Raw genomic sequence first — 26,986 nt, 5'->3', positions numbered from 1 at the left:
GGGGGGGTTAATGTCGAGGCCATTGTATCAGTACACATTTTCTCTTTAAAGGCAAAAACTGGAGGGAATTTTAACACTTCCCCCCCCTCCCCCCAATGACTAACTGGAGAGGGTCAGGGGGCGGGGGTTAGTTAAATGGGTAAATATGTGAAACGTCACCCCAACCCGCCACGATCGCGTCTCCCTCCGGTTTAACCACAGCGTCCGAGCAACTCGCTCTGGAGAGGTGGGTCAGTGATTGTAATATGTAAATGAGGCTCCGTTCCTCAGATTTTGGGAGCCATTTAAATTTAACAGCTGTGGGCCGGGTTTCCCAGCCACTAAAGGGAGGTGGGAGATGCCGGATCCAGAAGGTCAGTGTTTCTCCAGCACTGCTTGTGGGCCAGGAGAAGCAGGAGAGCTTCCCCCCGACCCCTCAAGCTAACCTGCCGCGATCGGCCTTTCCTCCCCCGATCTCTCCCTCCCCACGATCTACCCCACCCTCACAATCTCTCCCTCCCCACGATCTACCCCACCCTCACAATCTCTCCCTCCCCACGATCTACCCCACCCTCACAATCTCTCCCTCCCCACGATCTACCCCACCCTCACAATCTCTCCCTCCCCACGATCGACCCCACCCTCACAATCTCTCCCTCCCCACGATCGACCCCACCCTCACAATCTCTCCCTCCCCACGATCGACCCCACCCTCACAATCTCTCCCTCCCCACGATCTACCCCACCCTCACAATCTCTCCCTCCCTCCCCGTGATCCCTCCCTCCCTCTCTGTGATCTCTCTTCCCCCCCCCCCCACCATCGGGGGACATGGACGATATCAGAGGGTCCAGGCGACAGATTGGAAGGGGCGGTCCAGCATCCGGGGTAGTCCACCATCGGCAGTGGGGGGGGGGTGGGCGCCGTAAGAGGTCGTCCGATCGCGGGGGTCCTGTCAGCCAGGTGAGCTTGTTGGGTCTGCTCCTCCGGGCCCACAAGCAGTACAATAAAGGCCCTCACCCACCTCATGGATCCGGCCCTCCCCACCTCCTTTCACCCGATGTCAATCGGCAGTGATGAGAAACCGAACAGGTACGGTTGAATTTGTTTTAATTGTTCAGTATACTTCTGTCTTTATTGAACAGATACGTTTAATTGTCCAGTACGCAAAATATCAAGTACCTGAAGCATCAACCTGCTGGTGTTCAATGGGAGAGGGACTTGCTGGTGTCTGTTCTCCACAGACATACAAACCTGCCTGGGTTAAACCCAGAAGTAGGCATGTTGGAGCCGGGATGCGGTCCCGCTCTGAAAACAGAGTCTTTTTACTCCCCACCCGCCCCCGTCCCACCCATTCTTGGGGGTTAAAATTTATCCCAATGTATCTGTTTAATAAGGACAGGAATGGTGTATCAGTACACAATGGGCTCAAATTTAACATTGAAAAACGGGTGGGTTGGGGGCATTGAAAATTGCCACCATTTCAGACCTGCCTCCAACCCACCCATTTCCAGTTTTCACCGGGGCGGGAAGAGGGGCGGGCAGCCAACCCACTCCCAGTAGGCGGGTCGGGCCTTGAAACCTTTCAAGGAGGCTTCGGGTGTCCATTTTTCTGGACATCCCGATTTGAACCCCGGTGGGGGGGCCGGGATTCCAAGGCCTTCTGTTTTACGCCTCGTGAAAGGAGGCGAGAAGGCCCGAGACTGCAGGTAGGTGCCTAGAGAGGCACAGCTTATGGGCCCAGAGGAGCAGGAGTGCTTCCCCCAGGCCCAACAAGCCGACCTGCACCAACCCCACAACAATCACGGACACCTCCCCCCCCCCCCCCCCCCGATCTTGGACCCCCCAACCCTGATCCTCCCCCCAACTCCAATCCCCAACCCTGATCCTCTTCCCCCGACCCCGATCCTCCCCCCCACTCCGATCCCCCGACCCCCAATTCTCCCCCTCAACAATCGTGGAACTCCGCGATGACCCCCAACCCCCCCCCGCCCCGCCGTGACTGACCCTCGATCCCACCCATGACCCCCGTGCCCACCCGGCCTCCCCCCATTCATACAAGCAAGGACTTACCTGAAGACGTCCTCTCCCTGACTGGTCTCCCGTCCGACTGAGGCCAGCCTGTCAATCGGACAGGAAACTGAAAAAAAATATAAGACATCTTACATCAAATTGTTAAGGACATCCGGAAAACCCACACTAATGGGTTTCCCAACCTCAATTTGACCCCCGCCCCCTTCCCGGCTCCATTTTAAAATAGAGCCCAATGTATCTGTTCAATGAGGACAGGAATGGTGTATCAGGACACGATGTTATGATTTGGGGTTTTTACTGCAGTTAATTTCTTCAGATTCAGTGTCTCAAACCACCCCACAGCTGGGGTCTCGCTCTCTACAAATCAGCATCTGCCCTCCCCTAATAATATCCAGGTAATTTGTAGTGAGCCCAAGGGTCCAACGGAAAACCCTTACCCTGTATTTCTGCTAGTGGCTCTATCACGTGCCCTCACGTAATCCTCAACTCCAGGAGGGGATAGAATAAACACTTCACTGTACCGTGGCTTAAAATCACTAAACAGCTTTAATACCAGCAAATGAATAGGTGAGTGGAAACAGTGACACCCAGCCGATTTACTGTAGTCACAGACTCAATTGTTGCCTAATTAGAAGGTAGAAAATAACCAATAGTTGCATCTGCTGTGTTAAACTCACCCATGGCTCTGTCGCTATGGTGCTCTCGCCTCTGAGTCAGGAGTTTGTGGGTTCAAGGTCCAGGACATAAGCACAGAGGGCCAGAAATTGCTGGGATGGCGCGTCTCGCCATGAGACATGAGAGCGAGGTGATTTGGACTTTTTTCCTCAACCCTTCAGAGCGCTCTAAAATTGTGCAGCAAATTGCTGGAAATGCTAATTGATAACGGAGCAGCGATATCAACTGGAACCTCGTGACTGACTCGCCCAACGGTCTATCTCCTTAAACAATGAAAGAAACAGAACGACAGAGAAGGAAATAGGGTGAATTAGAGTCAAGTTAGATACAGGAAGAAAGGGAAAGAAAGAGAGTGGATTAAGAGAGAGAGGGGGGAAAAAAAAGACAGAAAGGAAAAGTAAGAAAAATAAATTAAGAAGAAGAGGACCTTGTTTCCCAGCTGTGTTTGGGAATTGTTGCATTGGTCCTTGAGGAGTTAATAATGAGTGAATGGCAGGGTAGGTGTGTGAAATGTACAAACATTCTTACTCGTGTACTGTATCCCAAAATTATTTTCTGGGCCTCGAAGGTTGAGTTTCATGTCAGGACCATAAATCAGGTCATTAACAGGGTCCTTCGACATGAATGACCAGCCCTAAATGGCTGCAGCGAGATTAATTTGCATTAACGGCGCAAATCAGCAACTTCTTGATTTCAACGGAGAGGCTCACGGCGAGGGTGCAATTTTTTTATTTTTTGCAAGGCAACGGCGGAGAAATCGTCGAGAAATTTGTGGTGAATCGGAAATCATGGCCGACCTCTTCTTCACTACAAATTGCTGTTTTTTTATGGACTAATAATGACGAGCGCCATGAACACACCATTATTGTTCCAACAATTTCTGGCCCATAACCTAGGCTGACACAGTACTGAGGGAGTGTTGCGCTGTTTGAGGTACCATCTTTCAAATGAAATGTTAAACCAGGATCCCAGGGCACTTTTTCAGAGAAGAGCAGGGTATTCTCCAGGTGTCCTGGCTAAAATTCCTCCCTCAACCAATACCACCAAAACCATTTATTTCATTGCTGGGACCCTGCTGTGCACAAATCGACTGTCCTTTGCCTTCAAAATAACAGTGACTACACTTCAAAGAGAGTAGTTCATTGGCTGTGAAGCACTTTGGGATGTTTGAAGGCTATGACGGCACCAGATAAATTTAAGACTTCCTTCCTTCCTTCCTTTCTCTCTCTCCACTATGAACTGGACCTGGCACAAATTGTTCATTGTTGACTTTGCATGGACGTCTCACTGGCTGAAGTATCTCGCTGCAATGGCTCCAAACAAACTGTTCAATTGGAGCAAGACGGGCTGAGATATTCTTCTCAAAATGAACTGAAACAAAGCAAATTTGTCCCTTAAATTCAAATAGAGCTGCCAATCAAACACATATTCAACCAAAACTCATAGGATGCTTGTATTTGAATGGTCGGGTCCCTCCCTCGGATTCCAATTGCAGACAAAATAGGGGAGGACTTCCTTCTCATGCCTTTGTCCCCTCCCAACTCCATTACTGCAACACTCTTCTGGCCAATTTTCCTTCCTCCACTCTGCATTAACTACTCATCCAAAACTCTGCTGCCCATATTCTGTCCTGAACCAGGTCCCGATCAAGCTAAAATTCTCAACCTTCTGTTTAAATCTCTCCAAGGCCTTATCTCCTCCCTATCTCTGCAACCTTCTCGAGTTCTAGAACCCCCTCCTCCCCCGAACTCTCCTTTCTTCCAACTCTGGTCTCTTATGCACACCCCCCACCTCCCCTTTGCCCCACCATTGGCAGCTGTGACTTAAGCAGCCTAGGGCTCACTCTCTGGAATTCCCTCCTTAAACCTCTCTGCCTCTCCACCTCCCTCACATCCATTAGGGACCTGCTCAGGAACCCACCTCTTTCACCAAGCTTTTGGTCACTCCTCCCAATCTTTTTCCTTACGCCTCTGTGAACCACCTTTGGACATTTTTCTATATGCAAGTTGCTGTTGTTGTGGACATCAAACATCCAGCTTTTGCCATGACCGACTGCGCCTTTTTAAAAATGAGAGGATCCACCCCAGGGAGCTGCCCAAGCATCTGTTTTTCACCAAAGCACCAGCCTATTAAACGTCTTTGCTCCATACCCCTTGTTACCCCGACCCAACACACATCTATCCATCTCAGTCTTGGAAATTTCAGTTGGCTGAATGCCTGCTGGCACCTGGGTAACATTCATTCATTTTCATGGCGGTTCAAGGCCTTTCACACTCTGAACTCTCATTGTAAAGGATAAAGTTACCCATAACCAACGCAGATATTTGTTAGGTAAGGGAATCAAGGGATGTGGAACAGAGGCGGGTCAATGGAATTGGGGTAGCCATGATCTAAATGAATGGCGGAACAGGCTCGAAGGGCAGAATGGTCTCCTCCTGTTCCTATGTTCCAGAGACCAGCCACTAGGAGAGAAATCATCTGTCTTCACCCCAAACAAGGAGGAACCCCTGGAACTCCTGGGGAGGCAAACAGGAGAAGCAGAGTGAGACAGGGAATTAGGAGGAGAGGAGCCAGCTGCAGGCTGGTCACAACATTCATCTTCTTGTATGCCTTGACCTGTCTGCACCAAAATCTGACACTAACACGCTGTGAATGTCAGCTCAGACCTTATAGTTCAGTGACAGAAGATATTAACCAAATCATACACTCTGACTTACAGCACTTCCTGTTCTATTATATCGAACTATGTGGAAATTACAGCACAGAAGCAGTCCATGTAGGTGTTTATCCTCCACAGGAGCAGGATCCTAATCTCGTGTCTGCTCTGTTCCCATATTCCTTCATTCCGATTATTCCCGTTCTTTCAACTCCACCCTCGTAGTGGTGTCACAGTTACAAACTGGAAGTGCAGCAAGAGGAACCTTACCCCATCAACCATGTGCTCATCCTGCTCACCAGCCCCGTCCTGGCATCTCACTCTTATAAGCACCAGCCTGGATACGCCCCACCCCAGGGACAGGGGGATGTGTTTAGCTCACATGAAGGGCACTTACAGTGTGGCACACAGAGCGTGGCTGACCAGGAGGGTGATTACAGTGTGGCACACAGAGCGTGGCTGACCAGGAGGGCGATTCCAGTGTGGCACACATAGCGTGGCTGACCAGGAGGGTGATTACAGTGTGGCACACAGAGCGTGACTGACCAGGAGGGCGATTACAGTGTGGCACACAGAGCGTGACTGACCAGGAGGGTGATTACAGTGTGGCACACAGAGCGTGGCTGACCAGGAGGGTGATTACAGTGTGGCACACAGAGCGTGACTGACCAGGAGGGTGATTACAGTGTGGCACACAGAGCGTGGCTGACCAGGAGGGTGATTACAGTGTGGCACACAGAGCATGGTTGACCAGGAGGGTGATTACAGTGTGGCACACAGAGCATGGCTGACCAGGAGGGTGATTACAGTGTGGCACACAGAGCATGGCTGACCAGGAGGAGCTGGGAGTGGAGGGTAAGCAGGCAGTTGTAGCTGGCCAGTATCCAGAAACAGCAGCTCTTGGCTGAGGAGCCTTGGGCCTCAGCTCTCAGGATTGCTTGTTGAGCATCAAATACAAGTGCGGGCAGTGGACATGGTGTCCTAGCATGTGCTGCAGACGGTGGATCTTGTCCACCACCCACATCTGCAACATCACGAAGAACTGTGTGAAGCCAGACAGTCGACTCTCGAGCATGACGGTTCACGAAGGATACGTGGACCACAGGCCCAAGCCAAGGATCTATGGGTAGCTGGAGTTGTGGACTGCCAGCTGTGAGCACGTCCCTCGATGCCTGAGGTGCCAGCTGTGAGCACGTCCATCGATGCCTGAGGTGCCAGCTGTGAGCATGTCCCTCGATGCCTGAGGTGCCAGCTGTGAGCACTTCCCTCGATGCCTGAGGTGCCAGCTGTGAGCACATCCCTCGATGCCTGAGGTGCCAGCTGTGAGCACGTCCCTCGATGCCTGAGGTGCCAGCTGTGAGCACGTCCCTCGATGCCTGAGGTGCCAGCTGTGAGCACGTCCCTCGATGCCTGAGGTGCCAGCTGTGAGCACTTCCCTCGATGCCTGAGGTGCCAGCTGTGAGCACTTCCCTCGATGCCTGAGGTGCCAGCTGTGAGCACGTCCCTCGATGCCTGAGGTGCCAGCTGTGAGCACTTCCCTCGATGCCTAAGGTGCCAGCTGTGAGCACATCCATCAATGCCTGAGGTGCCAGCTGTGAGCACGTCCCTCGATGCCTGAGGTGCCAGCTGTGAGCATGTCCCTCGATGCCTGAGGTGCCAGCTGTGAGCACGTCCATCGATGCGGGTTATTGGTGAGTAAGTGCCGCTTGATAGCACTGTCGACGACACCTTCCATCACTTTGCTGATGATTGAGAGTAGACCAATGGGACTGTAGTTGGCCTGATTGGATTTGTCTTGCTTTTTGTGGACAGGACATACCTGGGCAATTTTCCACATTGTCGGGTAGATGCCAGTGTTGTAGCTGTACTAGAACAGCTTGGCTAGAGGCGCAGCTGGTTCTGGAACATACGTCTTCAGCATTATAGCCGGGATGTTGTCGGGGCCCATAGCCTTTGTTGTATCCAGTGCACTCAGCTGTTTCTTGATATCACGTGGAGTGAATCGAATTGGCTGAAGATTGGCTTCTGTGATGGTGGGGATATCGGGAGGAGGCCGAGATGGATCATCCACTCGGCTTTTCTGGCTGAAGATGGCTGCAAACGCTTCAGTCTTGTCTTTTGCACTCACGTGCTGGACTCTTCCATTATTGAGGATGGGGACGTTCACAGAGCTTCCACCTCCTGTTAGTTGTTTAATTGTCCACCACCATTCACAACTGGATGTGGCAGGACTGCAGAGCTTTGATCTGATCCGTTGGTTGTGGAATCGCTTAGCTCTGTCTGTAGCATGCTGCTTCCACTGTTTAGCATGCATGTAGTCCTGAGTTGTAGCTTCACCTCATTTTTAGGTACGCCTGGTGCTGCTCCTGGCATGCTCTTCTGCACTCCTCGTTGAACCAGGGTTGATCCCCTGGCTTTTTGGTAATGGTAGAGTGAGGAATATGCCAGGCCATGAGGTTACAGATTGTGCTGGAATACAATTCTGCTGCTGCTGATGGCCCACAGTGCCTCATGGATGCCCAGCTTTGAGCTGCTAGATCTGTTCCGAATCTATCCCATTTAGCATGATTGGTCGTGCCACACAACACGTTGGATAGTGTCCTCAGTGCCAAGACGGGACTTCGTCTCCACGAGGACTGTGCGATGGTCACTCCTACCAATACTGTCATGGACAGGTGCATCTGCGACAGGTGGATTGGCGAGGATGAAGTCGAGTAGGTTTTTCGCTCATATTGGTTTGACTCACCACCTGCCGCAGGCCCAGTCTGGCAGCTATGTCCTTCAGGACTCAGCCAGCTCGGTCAGTAGTGGTGCTACCGAGCCACTCTTGGTGATGGGCATTGAAGTCCCCCACTCAGAGTACATTTTGTGCCCTTGCTACCCTCATTGCTTCCTCCAAGTGGTGCTCAACATGGAGGAGGACTGATTCATTCAAGTGAGGGAGGGCAGTAGGTGGTAATCAGCAGGAGGTTTCCTTGCCCATGTTTGACCTGATGTCATGAGATTTTATGGGATCCGGAGTCAATGTTGAGGACTCCCAGTGCCACTCCCTCCTGACTGTATATCACTGTACCGCCACCTCTGGTGGGTCTGTCCTGCCGTTGGCACTGGACATACCCAGGGATGGTGATGGAAGAGTTTGGGACGTTGGCTGAAAGATATGATTCTGTGAGTATGACTATGTCATGCTGTTAGTTGACTAGTCTGTGGGACAGCTCCCCCAATTTTGGCACAAGTCCCCAGATGTTAGTGAGGAGGACTTTGCAGGGTCGACTGGGCTTGGTTTGCCTTTGTCGTGTCCGGTACCTCGTGGTTTGTCTGGTTTTATTCTTATTGTGACTTTTTTTAAGTGAGATTGTACAACTGAGTGGCTTGCTCGGCCATTTCAGAGGGCAATTAAGAATCAACCACATTGCTGTGGGTCTGGAATCACATTTAGGCCAGACCGGGTAAGGACAGCAGGTTTCCTTCCTCTCAAGGGCATTAGTGAACCAGATGGGTTTTTACAACAATCTGGTAGCTTCATGACCACCATTACTGATACTAGTTCTTTTTTTAATTCCAGATTTATTTAATTAATGGAATTTAAATTCCCCAGCTGCCGTGGCGGGATTTGAATTCATGACTCTGGATTATTAGTCCAGGCCTCTGGATTACTCATCCAGTAACATAACCACTATGCTACCATACCCGTGTCAATTGGCCTTCAGAGGGGGCCTTGAAGGAATGACAGTAGCCCTGTAGCGATTGAAGTGAAGCTGTCTCTGAGTGATTGTGACCTCAATTGCCTTGTGGCTGCAAAAAGGGATGTACTGAATGACCTTCTCCTCAGTCAGGGACTCATCTTGATATCGAGCCGTTCGGGCTTGCCCACCCTTCCTCTTCCTCAATCAGAGCAGGAAGGATCAATCCTTTTCAGTTCTGGAGTTTGCAACATACTGTAACGATGTGGGAGACACTTGCAGGACTGTATTGAAGTTCCACCCTGGCCTGCTCACACATCTGGGGCAGAGTTTCAGTATCCCAATTGTCTGTTCTCGATAGTCCAGGTGCACCTTGGGGTTCATTCTACATAGAATGTACAGCGCAGGAACAGGCTTTTAGCCCAACGGGTCTATGCCGGTGTTTATGCTCCACACAAACCTCCTCCCTCTCTGCTTCATCATCATATCCTTCTATTCCTTTCTCCCTCATGTGTTTATCTCGCTTCCCCTTAAATGTATCTCCGCTATTCGCCTTAACCGCTCCATGTGGGAGCGAGTTCCACATTCTCACCACTCTCTCGTTGAAGAAATTTCTCCTGAATTCCCCATTGGATTTATTGGTGACTATCTTATATTTATGGCCCCTAGTTCTGGTCTCCCCCACAAGTGGAAACATCTTCTCTACGTTTACCCTATCAAACCCTTTCATTATCTTAAAGACTTCCATCAGATCACCCCTCAGTCTTCTCTTTTCGAGAGAAAAGAGCCCCAACCTGCTCAATTTTTCCGGATAGGCATAACCTCTCAGTTCTGGTATCATCCTAGTAAATCTTTTTTGCACCTTCTCCAGTGCCTCTATATCCTTTTTATAAGATGGAGACCAGAACTGTTCACAATACTCCAAGTGTGGACTAACTAAGGTTCTATACAAGTTTATCATAACTTCTCTGCTTTTCAATTCTATTCCACTAGAAATGAACCCCAGCGCTTGGTTTGCTTTTTTATGGCCTTATTAACCTGCGTCGCTACTTTTAGTGATTTATATATCTCTACCCCTAGTTTCTCCTGATTTACTCTATCAAAACCCTTCATGATTTTGAACACGTCTATTAAATCTCTCCATAATCTTCTCTGCTCTAAGGAGAACAATCCCAGCTTCTCCGGTCTCTCCACGTAACTGAAATCCCTCATCCCTGGTACCATTCTAGTAAATCTCCTCTGCACCCTTTCCAAGGCCTTGACATCCTTCCTAAAGTGCGGTGCCCAGAATCAGACACACTACTCCAGTGATTTATAAAGGTTTAGCATAACTTCCTTGCTTTTGTACTCTGCCTCTTATAAAGCCAAGGACCTCATATGCTTTTATAACAGCCTTCTCAACTTGTTCTGCCATTTTCAAAGTATTCTGAATGTGCACTCCAGGCCTCTCTGTTCCTGCACCCCCTTTAAAATTGTACCATTTAGTTTATATTGCCTCTCCTCATTCTTCCTTCCAAAATGTAGCACTTCACACTTCTCTGCGTTAAATTTCATCTGCCATGTGTCTGCCCATTTCATCAGTCTGTCTCTGTCCTCCTGAAGTCTGTTACTATCCTCCTCATTGTTTACTACGTTTCCCAGCTTTGTGTCACCTGCAAACTTTTAAATTAAGCCCCAAGTCTAGGTCATCAATATCAAAAAGAGCAGTGGTCCTAATACTGACCCCTGACCACTGTACACTTCCCTCCAGTCTGAAAAATAACCGTTCACCACTACTCTCTGCTTTCTGTCCCTTAGTTAATTTTGTATCCACGCTACCACTGTCCCTTTAATCCCTTGGGCTTCAATTTTGCTGACAAGTCTATTATGTGGTTCTTTACAAAAAGCCTTTTGAGAGTCCATATACAAAACATCAACCACACTCCCCTCATCAACCTTCTCTGTTACTTCATCAAAGAACTCAATCAAGTTAGTCAAACACGATTTGCCTTTAACAAATCTGTGCTGACTGTCATTAATTCACCCATGTTTTTCCAAGTGACAATTAATTTTGTCCCGGATTATTGTCTCTCAAAGTTTCCCCACCACCGAGATTATGCTGACTGGCCTGTAATTGGCTGGTTTATCCCTCTCCCTTTTTTTGAACAGGGGTGCAACATTTGTAATCCTCCAGTCCTCCGGCACCGCCCTCATATCTCAGGACAATTGGATGAAAGAAAAAATAACTTACATTTATGTTGCACCATTTACAACCTCAGGACGCCCCAAAGCACTTTACAGCCAATGAAGTACTTTAAAAGTGTAGTCACTGATGTAAGGTAGGAAATGCAGCAGCCAATTTGCACACAGCAAGATCCCACAAACAGCGATGTGATAATGACCAGATAATCTGTTTTCGTGACGATGGTTGAGGATAAATATTGACCAGGACACGGGGAGAACTCCACTGCTCTTCTTGGAAATGGGATGGGATCTTTTATATCCATCTGAGAGGCAAATGGGGCTCAGTTTTACATCTCGTCTGAAAGAAGGCACCTCCAACACTCCCTCAGTACTGCAGTATTAGCCAGGATTTTGTCCTTAAATCTCTGGAGTGGGATTTGAACCCACAACTTTCTGACTCAGAGGCGAGAGTGCTACCCATTGAGCCAAAACAGACAGAATGTCAGACATATGATTAATGTCCCATTACTGACACATTCTGATTTGCTGTTTCAGGGAGCATGGTATCACTGCTGAAGAAATGAACAAATCTGTAAGTGAATATTAGACATACTTTTACAATGATTCATACCCTGAGCACGGAGAGCAGTGTCAGATTGTTTCTTTTCTTTCCATGATCCAGCTCTTCGTACAGATTGAGGACGATTCGTCATATCGCAATAAACAGGTGAAACGATATTGCGTGCTGCATCGAAATGATAAAGTGAAGACAGCTATGATAATACAATATGAAAATAAGTGGAAAAGAATTAGGGTAAGTGTAATCCCTCAGGCGTTTCCGCCCAGTGCTAACCCTGCCGATCTGATCAGCTCACAACCTAAGGAAAGAAATCACAAACAGAGAAACGAGAGAGGCATCTCACAGTTACTGCAGAAACTCCTCCACCACAATGAACTTCATAGCAACACACAGGGTATGATACACTGCACACGGTATATACAGGCAGTGTGTGATACCCTGAGTGCTGTATATACAGGCAGTGTGTGATACCCTGAGTGCTGTATATACAGGCAGTGTGTGATACCCTGAGTGCTGTATATACAGGACAGAGTGTGATACCCTGAGTGCTGTATATACAGGACAGGGTGTGATACCCTGAGTGCTGTATATACAGGACAGGGTGTGATACCCTGAGTGCTGTATATACAGGCAGTGTGTGATACCCTGAGTGCTGTATATACAGGACAGAGTGTGATACCCTGAGTGCTGTATATACAGGACAGGGTGTGATACCCTGAGTGCTGTATATACAGGACAGAGTGTGATACCCTGAGTGCTGTATATACAGGACAGGGTGTGATACCCTGAGTGCTGTATATACAGGACAGGGTGTGATACCCTGAGTGCTGAATATACAGGACAGGGTGTGATACCCTGAGTGCTGAATATACAGGACAGGGTGTGATACCCTGAGTGCTGAATATACAGGACAGGGTGTGATACCCTGAGTGCTGAATATACAGGACAGGGTGTGATACCCTGAGTGCTGAATATACAGGACAGGGTGTGATACCCTGAGTGCTATATATACAGGACATTGTGATACCTTGTGTGCTTTATGTACAGCACAGGATGTGATATGCTGAGTGCTGTATCTACAGGTCAGAGAGTGAAACCCTGGGCATTGTATATACAGGACAGAGTAGCATACCTTTTGCGCTATATAGACAGGGCAGAGTGTGATTCCCTAACTGCTGAATACACAGGGCAGAGTGTGATACCCAAAGTATTGAATATTACAGGGCAGAGTGTGATACCCTGAGCGCTGAATATACAGAGCAGAGTGTGAAGCCTTTTGTGCTGTATATACAGGCAGAGTGTGATACCCTGAGTGCTGGAAATACAGGGCAGACTGTGATACCCTGAATGCTGTATATACAGAGCAGAGTGTGTTACCTTTTGCATTATATATACAGGGCAGAGTGTGTTACCTTTTGCATTATATATACAGGGCAGAGTGTGTTACCTTTTGCATTATAGACACAGGGCAGAGTGTGTTACCTTTTGCACTGTATATACAGAGCAGAGTGTGATACCTTTTGCATTATATATACGGGGCAGAGTGTGATACCTTTTGCATTATATATACGGGGCAGAGTGTGATACCTTTTGCATTATATATACGGGGCAGAGTGTGATACCTTTTGCATTATATATACAGAGCAGAGTGTGATACCTTTTGCATTGTAGTTCCCTGTACTGCACCTCCTTGATGTGTGGTCCAGAAAACTGTTGAGTTGTGATCCCAGCTGTTACTCCAGGATCGTTCCCACCCTGCAGAACTCTGCTGCTGACCCCACTGAGGTTTGTGGGGTCCGGGGATGAGCCTCCAGGAGTTGGACTCCGATGCTGTGTGGCTGCATCGGCAGCGCCCACTGCCAAGGACCCCAAAAACGTGGGTCAACGATGGCCAGACCATGGCAATGTCGGGTCTCCTCCTGGGAAGTGGCAGATTGTGGCTCCAGTGGGCCTGTGTGTCAGTGAACCACTTTAAAAATGTTCAAACAAAATTTCCTTCCCATTTTTCAGGGGTCCAGCCCCTGACCCCTGCCGGGATTCCTTCCCCATTGGGGCCCACTTGCACTTTTCCGGAGGCTGATATCCCTCATCTCACTGGACATACCAGATTCCAAACTTACACTGGATCCCACTGAGGTCAAGGAAATGGGGGCTCCAGGTGGAGGGTGTTGACGCTCCCTCCATGTCAGTGTCTGTGTTTGGGCAGCAGAGGTTCCAGTATAAGGTCCGAGCCCCCCCAGCATACACAGGCCCAGCAGAGTTTGTGACTATTCCCGTGGAGTCCTGCTGGAGTTATGGCGGCAATGTGCCAGAACGGCCGAGCCATTTGAGGGCAATTAAATTGGAAGAAAATCAATAAAGTTTCACAAAGAGAATTGAACTTCCAGCTTAACGTCGGCATGAGATTCCTGACCATTGCGTCCATCCCTAATTATTGAACATGGGAGGGGCTTAAACTGAAAACACTTTCATCTCAAATGTTTATTTTTCAGAGAAAGCAGTCTGCAGAATTAGAATTTTCAAAAGATGATCTCTACGTCTTCACCGTGAGCTCTGCACAATATTGGAATTCACCTTCCAGTGATTCAGAAACAGGTTTGTGTGGGCTCCCTGTGTAGATTACTACAGGTTTAGGAGGAACATGATGGCTGGGCATCCATGTAACCGTTAGCAACAGAGTATTCATCAAACAGCACGAGATGGACATTCACAGTAATTATATGGACAGTGGGTGGACATTCGCTGCACTTATATGGACAGTGGTTGGACGTTCACCAGTTATATGGACAATGGTTGGACGTTCACCAGTTATATGGACAATGGTTGGATATTCACCAGTTATATGGACAGTGGTTGGACGTTCACCAGTTATATGGACAATGGTTGGACGTTCACCAGTTATATGGACAGTGGTTGGACTTTCACCAGTTATATGGACAATGGTTGGACTTTCACCAGTTATATGGACAGTGGTTGGATATTCACCAGTGATATGGACAGTGGTTGGACGTTCACCAGTTATATGGACAATGGTTGGACTTTCACCAGTTATATGGACAATGGTTGGACTTTCACCAGTTATATGGACAGTGGTTGGACTTTCACCAGTTATATGGACAATGGTTGGACTTTCACCAGTTATATGGACAGTGGTTGGATATTCACCAGTGATATGGACAGTGGTTGGACGTTCACCAGTTATATGGACAATGGTTGGACTTTCACCAGTTATATGGACAATGGTTGGACTTTCACCAGTTATATGGACAGTGGTTGGACTTTCACCAGTTATATGGACAGTGGTTGGACTTTCACCAGTTATATGGACAATGGTTGGATATTCACCAGTTATATGGACAGTGGTTGGACTTTCACCAGTTATATGGACAGTGGTTGGACTTTCACCAGTTATATGGACAATGGTTGGACTTTCACCAGTTATATGGACAATGGTTGGACGTTCACCAGTTATATGGACAGTGGTTGGACTTTCACCAGTTATATGGACAATGGTTGGACTTTCACCAGTTATATGGACAGTGGTTGGACTTTCACCAGTTATATGGACAGTGGTTGGACTTTCACCAGTTATATGGACAGTGGTTGGACGTTCACCAGTTATATGGACAATGGTTGGACTTTCACCAGTTATATGGACAGTGGTTGGATATTCACCAGTGATATGGACAGTGGTTGGACGTTCACCAGTTATATGGACAATGGTTGGACTTTCACCAGTTATATGGACAATGGTTGGACTTTCACCAGTTATATGGACAGTGGTTGGACTTTCACCAGTTATATGGACAGTGGTTGGACTTTCACCAGTTATATGGACAATGGTTGGATATTCACCAGTTATATGGACAGTGGTTGGACTTTCACCAGTTATATGGACAGTGGTTGGACTTTCACCAGTTATATGGACAATGGTTGGACTTTCACCAGTTATATGGACAATGGTTGGACGTTCACCAGTTATATGGACAGTGGTTGGACTTTCACCAGTTATATGGACAATGGTTGGACTTTCACCAGTTATATGGACAGTGGTTGGACTTTCACCAGTTATATGGACAGTGGTTGGACTTTCACCAGTTATATGGACAGTGGTTGGACGTTCACCAGTTATATGGACAGTGGTTGGGCGTTCACCAGTTATATGGACAGTGGTTGGACGTTCACCAGTTATATGGACAGTGGTTGGACGTTCACCAGTTATATGGACAGTGGTTGGACGTTCACCAGTTATATGGACAATGGTTGGACGTTCACCAGTTATATGGACAGTGGTTGGATATTCACCAGTTATATGGACAGTGGTTGGACTTTCACCAGTTATATGGACAATGGTTGGACTTTCACCAGTTATATGGACAGTGGTTGGACTTTCACCAGTTATATGGACAATGGTTGGACTTTCACCAGTTATATGGACAGTGGTTGGACTTTCACCAGTTATATGGACAATGGTTGGACTTTCACCAGTTATATGGACAGTGGTTGGACTTTCACCAGTTATATGGACAGTGGTTGGACGTTCACCAGTTATATGGACAGTGGTTGGACTTTCACCAGTTATATGGACAATGGTTGGACTTTCACCAGTTATATGGACAATGGTTGGACGTTCACCAGTTATATGGACAGTGGTTGGATATTCACCAGTTATATGGACAGTGGTTGGACTTTCACCAGTTATATGGACAATGGTTGGATATTCACCAGTTATATGGACAGTGGTTGGACTTTCACCAGTTATATGGACAATGGTTGGACTTTCACCAGTTATATGGACAATGGTTGGACTTTCACCAGTTATATGGACAATGGTTGGACGTTCACCAGTTATATGGACAATGGTTGGACTTTCACCAGTTATATGGACAGTGGTTGGACTTTCACCAGTTATATGGACAGTGGTTGGACTTTCACCAGTTATATGGACAATGGTTGGATATTCACCAGTTATATGGACAGTGGTTGGACTTTCACCAGTTATATGGACAATGGTTGGACGTTCACCAGTTATATGGACAGTGGTTGGACGTTCACCAGTTATATGGACAGTGGTTGGACGTTCACCAGTTATATGGACAGTGGTTGGACGTTCACCAGTTATATGGACAGTGGTTGGACGTTCACCAGTTATATGGACAGTGGTTGGACTTTCACCAGTTATATGGACAATGGTTGGACGTTCACCAGTTATATGGACAGTGGTTGGACTTTCACCAGTTATATGGACAGTGGTTGGACGTTCACCAGTTATATGGACAGTGGTTGGACGTTCACCAGTTATATGGACAGTGGTTGGACGTTCACCAGTTATATGGACAGTGGTTGGACGTTCACCAGTTATATGGACAGTGGTTGGACGTTCACCAGTTATATGGACAGTGGTTGGACGTTCACCAGTTATATGGACAGTGGTTGGACGTTCACCAGTTATATGGACAGTGGTTGGACTTTCACCAGTTATATGGACAGTGGTTGGACGTTCACCAGTTATATGGACAGTGGTTGGACTTTCACCAGTTATATGGACAATGGTTGGACGTTCACCAGTTATATGGACAGTGGTTGGACGTTCACCAGTTATATGGACAGTGGTTGGACTTTCACCAGTTATATGGACAATGGTTGGACGTTCACCAGTTATATGGACAGTGGTTGGACGTTCACCAGTTATATGGACAGTGGTTGGACTTTCACCAGTTATATGGACAGTGGTTGGACGTTCACCAGTTATATGGACAGTGGTTGGACTTTCACCAGTTATATGGACAATGGTTGGACTTTCACCAGTTATATGGACAATGGTTGGACGTTCACCAGTTATATGGACAATAGTTGGACGTTCACCAGTTATATGGACAGTGGTTGGACGTTCACCAGTTATATGGACAGTGGTTGGATATTCACCAGTTATATGGACAGTGGTTGGACGTTCACCAGTTATATGGACAGTGGTTGGATATTCACCAGTTATATGGACAGTGGTTGGACTTTCACCAGTTATATGGACAATGGTTGGACTTTCACCAGTTATATGGACAGTGGTTGGACTTTCACCAGTTATATGGACAATGGTTGGACTTTCACCAGTTATATGGACAGTGGTTGGACTTTCACCAGTTATATGGACAATGGTTGGACTTTCACCAGTTATATGGACAGTGGTTGGACTTTCACCAGTTATATGGACAGTGGTTGGACGTTCACCAGTTATATGGACAGTGGTTGGACTTTCACCAGTTATATGGACAATGGTTGGACTTTCACCAGTTATATGGACAATGGTTGGACGTTCACCAGTTATATGGACAGTGGTTGGATATTCACCAGTTATATGGACAGTGGTTGGACTTTCACCAGTTATATGGACAATGGTTGGATATTCACCAGTTATATGGACAGTGGTTGGACTTTCACCAGTTATATGGACAATGGTTGGACTTTCACCAGTTATATGGACAATGGTTGGATATTCACCAGTTATATGGACAGTGGTTGGACTTTCACCAGTTATATGGACAGTGGTTGGACTTTCACCAGTTATATGGACAGTGGTTGGACTTTCACCAGTTATATGGACAGTGGTTGGACGTTCACCAGTTATATGGACAGTGGTTGGACTTTCACCAGTTATATGGACAGTGGTTGGACTTTCACCAGTTATATGGACAGTGGTTGGACTTTCACCAGTTATATGGACAGTGGTTGGACTTTCACCAGTTATATGGACAGTGGTTGGACGTTCACCAGTTATATGGACAGTGGTTGGACTTTCACCAGTTATATGGACAGTGGTTGGACTTTCACCAGTTATATGGACAATGGTTGGACTTTCACCAGTTCTATGGACAGTGGTTGGACTTTCACCAGTTATATGGACAATGGTTGGACTTTCACCAGTTATATGGACAGTGGTTGGACTTTCACCAGTTATATGGACAGTGGTTGGACGTTCACCAGTTATATGGACAATGGTTGGACTTTCACCAGTTATATGGACAGTGGTTGGACTTTCACCAGTTATATGGACAATGGTTGGACTTTCACCAGTTATATGGACAATGGTTGGACTTTCACCAGTTATATGGACAGTGGTTGGACTTTCACCAGTTATATGGACAATGGTTGGATATTCACCAGTTATATGGACAGTGGTTGGACTTTCACCAGTTATATGGACAGTGGTTGGACTTTCACCAGTTATATGGACAGTGGTTGGACTTTCACCAGTTATATGGACAATAGTTGGATATTCACCAGTTATATGGACAATGGTTGGACTTTCACCAGTTATATGGACAGTGGTTGGACTTTCACCAGTTATATGGACAGTGGTTGGACTTTCACCAGTGATATGGACAATAGTTGGATATTCACCAGTTATATGGACAATGGTTGGACGTTCACCAGTTATATGGACAGTGGTTGGACTTTCACCAGTTATATGGACAGTGGTTGGACTTTCACCAGTTATATGGACAGTGGTTGGACGTTCACCAGTTATATGGACAATGGTTGGACTTTCACCAGTTATATGGACAGTGGTTGGACTTTCACCAGTTTTTGGACAATGGTTGGACTTTCACCAGTTATATGGACAGTGGTTGGACTTTCACCAGTTATATGGACAATGGTTGGATATTCACCAGTTATATGGACAGTGGTTGGACTTTCACCAGTTATATGGACAGTGGTTGGACGTTCACCAGTTATATGGACAGTGGTTGGACGTTCACCAGTTATATGGACAGTGGTTGGATATTCACCAGTTATATGGACAGTGGTTGGACTTTCACCAGTTATATGGACAATGGTTGGATATTCACCAGTTATATGGACAGTGGTTGGACTTTCACCAGTTATATGGACAGTGGTTGGACGTTCACCAGTTATATGGACAGTGGTTGGACGTTCACCAGTTATATGGACAGTGGTTGGACTTTCACCAGTTATATGGACAATGGTTGGATATTCACCAGTTATATGGATAATGGTTGGACGTTCACCAGTTATATGGACAGTGGTTGGACTTTCACCAGTTATATGGACAGTGGTTGGATATTCACCAGTTATATGGACAGTGGTTGGACTTTCACCAGTTATATGGACAGTGGTTGGACGTTCACCAGTTATATGGACAGTGGTTGGACTTTCACCAGTTATTTGGACAATGGTTGGACTTTCACCAGTTATATGGACAATGGTTGGACGTTCACCAGTTATATGGACAATGGTTGGACTTTCACCAGTTATATGGACAGTGGTTGGATATTCACCAGTTATATGGACAGTGGTTGGACTTTCACCAGTTATATGGACAATGGTTGGACTTTCACCAGTTATATGGACAATGGTTGGACGTTCACCAGTTATATGGACAATGGTTGGACGTTCACCAGTTATATGGACAGTGGTTGGATATTCACCAGTTATATGGACAGTGGTTGGACGTTCACCAGTTATATGGACAGTGGTTGGATATTCACCAGTTATATGGACAGTGGTTGGATATTCACCAGTTATATGGACAATGGTTGGACGTTCACCAGTTATATGGACAATGGTTGGATATTCACCAGTTATATGGACAATGGTTGGACTTTCACCAGTTATATGGACAATGGTTGGATATTCACCAGTTATATGGACAATGGTTGGACTTTCACCAGTTATATGGACAGTGGTTGGATATTCACCAGTTATATGGACAGTGGTTGGATATTCACCAGTTATATGGACAGTGGTTGGACGTTCACCAGTTATATGGACAATGGTTGGATATTCACCAGTTATATGGACAGTGGTTGGACTTTCACCAGTTATATGGACAGTGGTTGGATATTCACCAGTTATATGGACAATGGTTGGATATTCACCAGTTATATGGACAATGGTTGGATATTCACCAGTTATATGGACAATGGTTGGATATTCACCAGTTATATGGACAATGGTTGGACGTTCACCAGTTATATGGACAATGGTTGGATATTCACCAGTTATATGGACAGTGGTTGGACTTTCACCAGTTATATGGACAGTGGTTGGATATTCACCAGTTATATGGACAATGGTTGGACGTTCACCAGTTATATGGACAATGGTTGGATATTCACCAGTTATATGGACAATGGTTGGACTTTCACCAGTTATATGGACAATGGTTGGACGTTCACCAGTTATATGGACAATGGTTGGACGTTCACCAGTTATATGGACAATGGTTGGACTTTCACCAGTTATATGGACAGTGGTTGGATATTCACCAGTTATATGGACAGTGGTTGGATATTCACCAGTTATATGGACAGTGGTTGGATATTCACCAGTTATATGGACAATGGTTGGATATTCACCGTGCTTATATCGGGTTTTAAATGAAATTGCAGATGTTTTAGCCACAATCATACAAAGCTCTCTCAATTCAGGAATTGTCCCTTTAGATTGGAAAATTGCAGATGTAACTCCATTATTTAAGAAAGGAGAGAAACTAGAAAATGATAGACCTGTTCGTCTAACATCTGTTATGGGGAAGTTATTGAAATCTATAATTAAGGACAGGGTGACTGAGCACTTAGAGAAATTTAAGCTGGTTAGAGAGAGCCAAAATGGATTTGTAAAGGGTCGGTCATGTCTAATGAACCTAATTGAATTTTTTGAGGAAGTAACTAAATTAATAGACAGGAATAGTTATGGATGTAGTTTATATGGATTTCCATTTGATAAGGTTCCATATAAAAGACTGTTAGCTAAGATTAAAGCTCATGGAATTAAAAGCAATACTGACCTGATTAGGCGATTGGTAGGCGGTAAAAGACGAGAGTAGAGATAATGACTCGAATTGGAAGGAAGTGACGAGTGGTGCCCTACAAGGATCTGCGCTGGGGCCTCAACTACTCTCCATTTTTATTAAGGACTTAGATAACACAATAGAGAGCCATACATCTAAGTTTGTCTATGACACAAAGATTGGTGACACAGTAAGTAGTGTAGATGGAAGCATAAAATTCAAAGAGACTTTGACAGATTAAGTGAGTGGACAAAACTGTGGCAGATGGATTTTCAATGCAGGTAAGTGTGAGGTCATCCATTTTGGACCAGGGAAGGATCGATCCGAGTATTGTTTAAATGGTGAAAAGCTCAGAACAGTGGCGGTCCAAAGAGATTGAGGAGTCCATGCACACAGATCACTAAAATGTAGTGGTCAGGTACGAAAAATAATCGAAGAGGCTAATGGAATGTTAGCCTTTATAACTGGAGGACTAGAATATAAAGGGGAGGAAGTTTTGCTACAATTATACAATGACCTGGTTAGATCACATCTGGAATACTGGGTACAGTTCTGGGCACCGCACCTCAGAAAGGATATATTGGTCTTGGAGGGAGAGCAGCACAGATTCACCAGAATGTTACCAGGGCTCCAAGGGTTAGATTATGAGGAGAGATTACATAAACTAGGCTTGTATTCCCTGGAATATAGAAGGTTAAGGGGGGATTTGATTGAGGTTTTTAGGATTTGAAAGGAATTGATAGGGTGGATAGAGAGAAACTTTTTCCGCTGGTGGGGGAGTCTAGGACAAGGGGACGTAACCTTAAAATCAGAGCCAGGCCATTCAGGAGAGAAGTTAGGAAACACTTCTTCACACAAAGGGTGGTTGAACTCTCCCACAAAAAGCAGTAGATGCTAGCTTAATTAATAATTTTAAATCTGAGATGGATAGATTTTTGCTAGCCGAGGGTATTAAGGGATATGGAGCCAAGGCGGGTGGATGGGGTTAGGATACAGATCAGCCATGATCTCATTGAGTGGTGGAACAGGCTTGAGGGGCTGAATGGCCTACTCCATTGCCTGTGTTCCTAATAGATGGACATTCACAACAATTGCATGGACAATAGATAGAAATTCACAGCATTTATATGGACAATCGATGCTGCAGTTAATATGTACTGCAGTGTTTCCTTAGTGCAGTGAAATACATGTAGTTTTTGTGTGACTGTCACACTGTTATCACCCTTTCCAACCTATCCCATAGTAAGGAGCTGAAAGTTTCCTTTAGCAATTATTGAATCATATCTCAAATCACCTCAATCCATTTCTGATGATCCAGTTGCAGTGATGGGAAAAAGCAGCTGCCAGTGCAGTCCCCATTCAAAACCTGACACTGGTGCAGAACGGGAGCAGCGATTGAAACCCTGGGCCTGAGAGTCCTCAGTTCCGTGCTTGTCCCTGCGCTAACGGCACACGTGAAGGCTCTCTGCAGGCTTCTCACCATCTCTGTGGTGTCATTTTTAGAAATCCCGAGACTGAGAAAACACATCATCAACATGTATTTAAAAGAAAGAAAGAAAGTGGTGACTGACTACGTGTCTGAGGTGTGGGGGTTGCTGCTCCTTCTCACATCACTCAACAACAGCCTGAATAAACAGGTAATTATAATTACACAGACTCTTCTGACTGGGCCCCGCCCCGAACCGCCCTGACTCCGGGCCCCGCCCCGAACCGCCCTGGCTCCGGGCCCCGCCCCGAACCGCCCTGGCTCCGGGCCCCGCCCCGAACCGCCCTGGCTCCGGGCCCCGCCCCGAACCGCCCTGGCTCCGGGCCCCGCCCCGAACCGCCCTGGCTCCGGGCCCCGCCCCGAACCGCCCTGGCTCCGGGCCCCGCCCCGAACCGCCCCGGCTCCGGGCCCCGCCCCGAACCGCCCCGGCTCCGGGCCCCGCCCCGAACCGCCCCGGCTCCGGGCCCCGCCCGGAACCGCCCCGGCTCCGGGCCCCGCCCCGAACCGCCCCGGCTCCGGGCCCCGCCCCGAACCGCCCCGGCTCCGGGCCCCGCCCCGAACCGCCCCGGCTCCGGGCCCCGCCCCGAACCGCCCCGGCTCCGGGCCCCGCCCCGAACCGTCTTGACTCTCTGTCTTGCCCGGAATCTTTCTTAAACCGCTCAATCTTGAATTCTGGGAATACCTTTTGAGCCAATTTTGTGAATTGTTATTGAGCAAAATTTACAAAAACTGACTGGTTTCTTTAAACACTGTAAATCTTTGCAGAATAACATCCTCACCAAGAGATTTAAGACCATGTCTGAGAGTTTCGAGGAACAATTGGGAAGCCTTACTGATCATATGGAACGTTTTGCCAGAAATCTGCAGGATCAACTCAAACGAGGAGTTGACAAAGATGAGAAAAAGTGCCTTGTAGTCATTAAAAGGCACACAGAGCGGGTAGGTACAGTGAGTGAGGTGAAATGGAGGATGGGAGCAGTATTCACAGCTCGCAGTGATAATGGCGCGGAGCCCTCTACAGGGCATCTGGGACCTGAGTGAACGGGGCAAGCAACTGGGTATCTCCTTAACCAATCAGATTGAAGGATTGTGAAATTAACAGTGCGAGGACTGAACCAGGAAGTGTAAGTCAGAGTGGGTGAATTCAATGTCAAATCAGGTACAGAAAGAGAAATAAAGAGAGGGAAAGAAAGATTGGATTAAGGGAGAGAAAAAAAAGAGATGGAAAAAGTGAAAACAAAATTAAAACTTTTAAATTTCCAACAACAGTTGAAAGCTGAAGGAATGAGACTCCACACGTGTAATAGTTAATTTTCAGTGCCTGAGAGGTTGACTGGCAGTAATTAACAGTTATCACGCCATTAAAAGTTTACTTAGACTTGAAATTGACAAGACCTAACTTTCTGTGGTGAGTTCAGTTGGTAACTAGCACGCAAATACAGCATCTTCACGCCATTTGATGCATTTCAGTGGTGAGGCAGACGATGATTTTGATGCTGTTTTCGCGAAGCTAACGTTGGAGCAGCACATATCCGACAGCAACTTTTCAATTTCTGCCTTTAATCACTCGTCTGCCCTCGCCTGAAGTTGCTGTGGTATTTGAGCATAAATAACGGAGAGTGCCATTAACCTCACCGTTATTTTGACAGCAGTTTTTGAGCCATTGGGTTTTATAGCCCCCTCGCTTGTTTACTTAATGAGGGAAACCTTTGACCACTTATTGGGAGCCAAGCTGGCTTCCCCCATCTACTCTAGATGGTCCTAATGGCCTGAAATAACAGAAGTCAAAGAAAGAAAGACTTGCATTTATATAGAGCCTTTCATGACCTCAGGAGCTTTACAGCCAATTAAGTGCTTTTAAGTGTTGTCACCGTTGGAATGTAGGAAACGTGGCTGCCAATTTTTTCAGTGAGGTCCCACAAACAGCAAGGTGATAATGGCCAGATAATCTGTTCTTAGGTTCTGGTTAAGGGATAAATACTGGCCAGGATATCGAGGAGAACTCCCCAGCTCTTTCAATAATGGAATCTTTTACATCCATTTGAGAGGGCAGCCTCTGAAGTGGGACTTGAACCCATGACCTTCTGACTCAGAGGTGAGAGTACTACGACCAAGACATGGCTAACAATGAGTGGATGTACACTTCATCGCAAATGGCAATAGAATCATACAATGATCGAATCGGGCCAGGACCTACTCCGTTAATGGTAGGGCGTTGGGGAGAGTTATAGAACAAAGAGATCTAGGAGTACAGGTTCACAGCTCCTTGAAAGTGGAGTCACAGGTGGATAGGGTGGTGAAGAAGGCATTCGGCATGCTTGGTTTCATTGGTCAGAACATTGAATACAGGAGTTGGGATGTCTTGTTGAAGTTGTACAAGACATTAGTAAGGCCACACTTGGAATACTGTGTACAGTTCTGGTCACCCTATTATAGAAAGGATATTATTAAACTAGAAAGAGTGCAGAAAAGATTTACTAGGATGCTACCGGGACTTGATGGTTTGACTTATAGGGAGAGGTTAGATAGACTGGGACTTTTTTCCCTGGAGAGTAGGAGGTTAAGGGGTGATCTTATAGAAGTCTATAAAATAATGAGGGGCATAGATAAGGTAGATAGTCAAAATCTTTTCCCAAAGGTAGGGGAGTCTATAACGAGGGGACATAGATTTAAGGTGAGAGGGGAGAGATACAAAAGGGTCCAGAGGGGCAATTTTTTCACTCAAAGGGTGGTGAGTGTCTGGAACGAGCTGCCAGAGGCAGTAGTAGAGGCGGGTACAATTTTGTCTTTTAAAAAGCATTTGGACAGTTACATGGGTAAGATGGGTATAGAGGGATATGGGCCAAGTGCAGGCAATTGGGACTAGCTTAGTGGTATAAACTGGGCGACATGGACATGTTGGGCCGAAGGGCCTGTTTCCATGTTGTAACTTCTATGATTCTATGATTCTATGAATGAAAGAATCTTACACCACAGCAGTAGGTCAATCTGTGCCGGCTCTTTGAAAGTTTATTAGAACGCTGGTCGCTTTGTAGATGGGCAATACTAGAACACTGGCCAGCATTTATTGTCACAGCAAAAGAGGTGGTTGAGATACTGGATGGGCTAAAAATTGATAAAGAAGAGGTACTAGAAAGGCTGGCTGTACTTAAAGTAGATAAATCACCTGGTCCGGATGGGATGCATCCTAGGTTGCTGAGGGAAGTAAGGGTGGAAATTGCAGTGGTACTGACCATGATCTTCCAAACATCCTTAGATACGGGGGTGGTGCCAGAGGACTGGAGAATTGCAAATGTTACATCCTTGTTCAACAAGGGGTGTGAGGATAAACCCAGCAACTACAGGCCAGTCAGTTTAACCTCGGTGATGGGGAAGCTTTTAGAAACGATAATCCGGGACAAAATTGATAGTCACTTGGACAAGTGTGGATTAATAAAGGAAAGCCAGCACGGGTTTGTTAAAGGCAAATCGTATTTATCTAACCTGCTTGAGTTTTTTGATGAGGTAACAGAGATGGTTGATGAGGGCAATGCGGTTGATGTGGTGTCTATGGACTTTCAAATGGCGTTTAATGAAGTGCCTCATAATAGGCTTGTCAGCAAAATTGATGCCCATGGAATAAAAGGGATAGTGGCAGCATGGATACAGAATTGACTAAGTGACAGGAAACCGAGAGTAGTGGTGAATGGTTGTTTTTCGGACTGGAGGGAGGTATTCAGTGGTGTTCCCCAGGGGTCGGTGCTGGGACCACTGCTTTTCTTGATATATATTAATGACTTGGACTTGGGTGTACAGGGCACAATTTCAAAATTTGCAGATGACACAAAATTTGAAAAGGTAGCAACCAGTGAGGAGGATAGTGATAGACTTCAAGAGGATATAGACAGGCTGGTGGCATGGGCAGATATATGGCAGATGAAATTC

At 46.6% G+C, this 26,986-nt stretch overlaps 1 protein-coding gene across 1 annotated transcript in view; it reads left to right on the top strand.

The window, feature by feature from the left end:
* LOC137310100 (nuclear GTPase SLIP-GC-like) overlaps positions 1-26,986 on the top strand; it is a 177,471-nt gene that overhangs the window by 84,501 nt on the left and 65,984 nt on the right. The window contains exons 10-14 of the mRNA XM_067978059.1: positions 11,744-11,780; positions 11,883-12,002; positions 14,261-14,363; positions 23,080-23,213; positions 23,828-24,001. Of these exons, the coding sequence (XP_067834160.1) occupies positions 11,744-11,780; positions 11,883-12,002; positions 14,261-14,363; positions 23,080-23,213; positions 23,828-24,001 (568 nt within the window). The remainder of the gene's footprint in view (positions 1-11,743; positions 11,781-11,882; positions 12,003-14,260; positions 14,364-23,079; positions 23,214-23,827; positions 24,002-26,986) is intronic.

The sequence above is a fragment of the Heptranchias perlo genome, unplaced genomic scaffold, assembly GCF_035084215.1.
Source record: "Heptranchias perlo isolate sHepPer1 unplaced genomic scaffold, sHepPer1.hap1 HAP1_SCAFFOLD_216, whole genome shotgun sequence".
Classification (NCBI taxonomy): Eukaryota; Metazoa; Chordata; class Chondrichthyes; order Hexanchiformes; family Hexanchidae; genus Heptranchias; species Heptranchias perlo.
The sequence above is the reverse complement of the archived record's forward strand: the minus strand, read 5'-3'. Positions and strand labels throughout refer to the sequence as shown.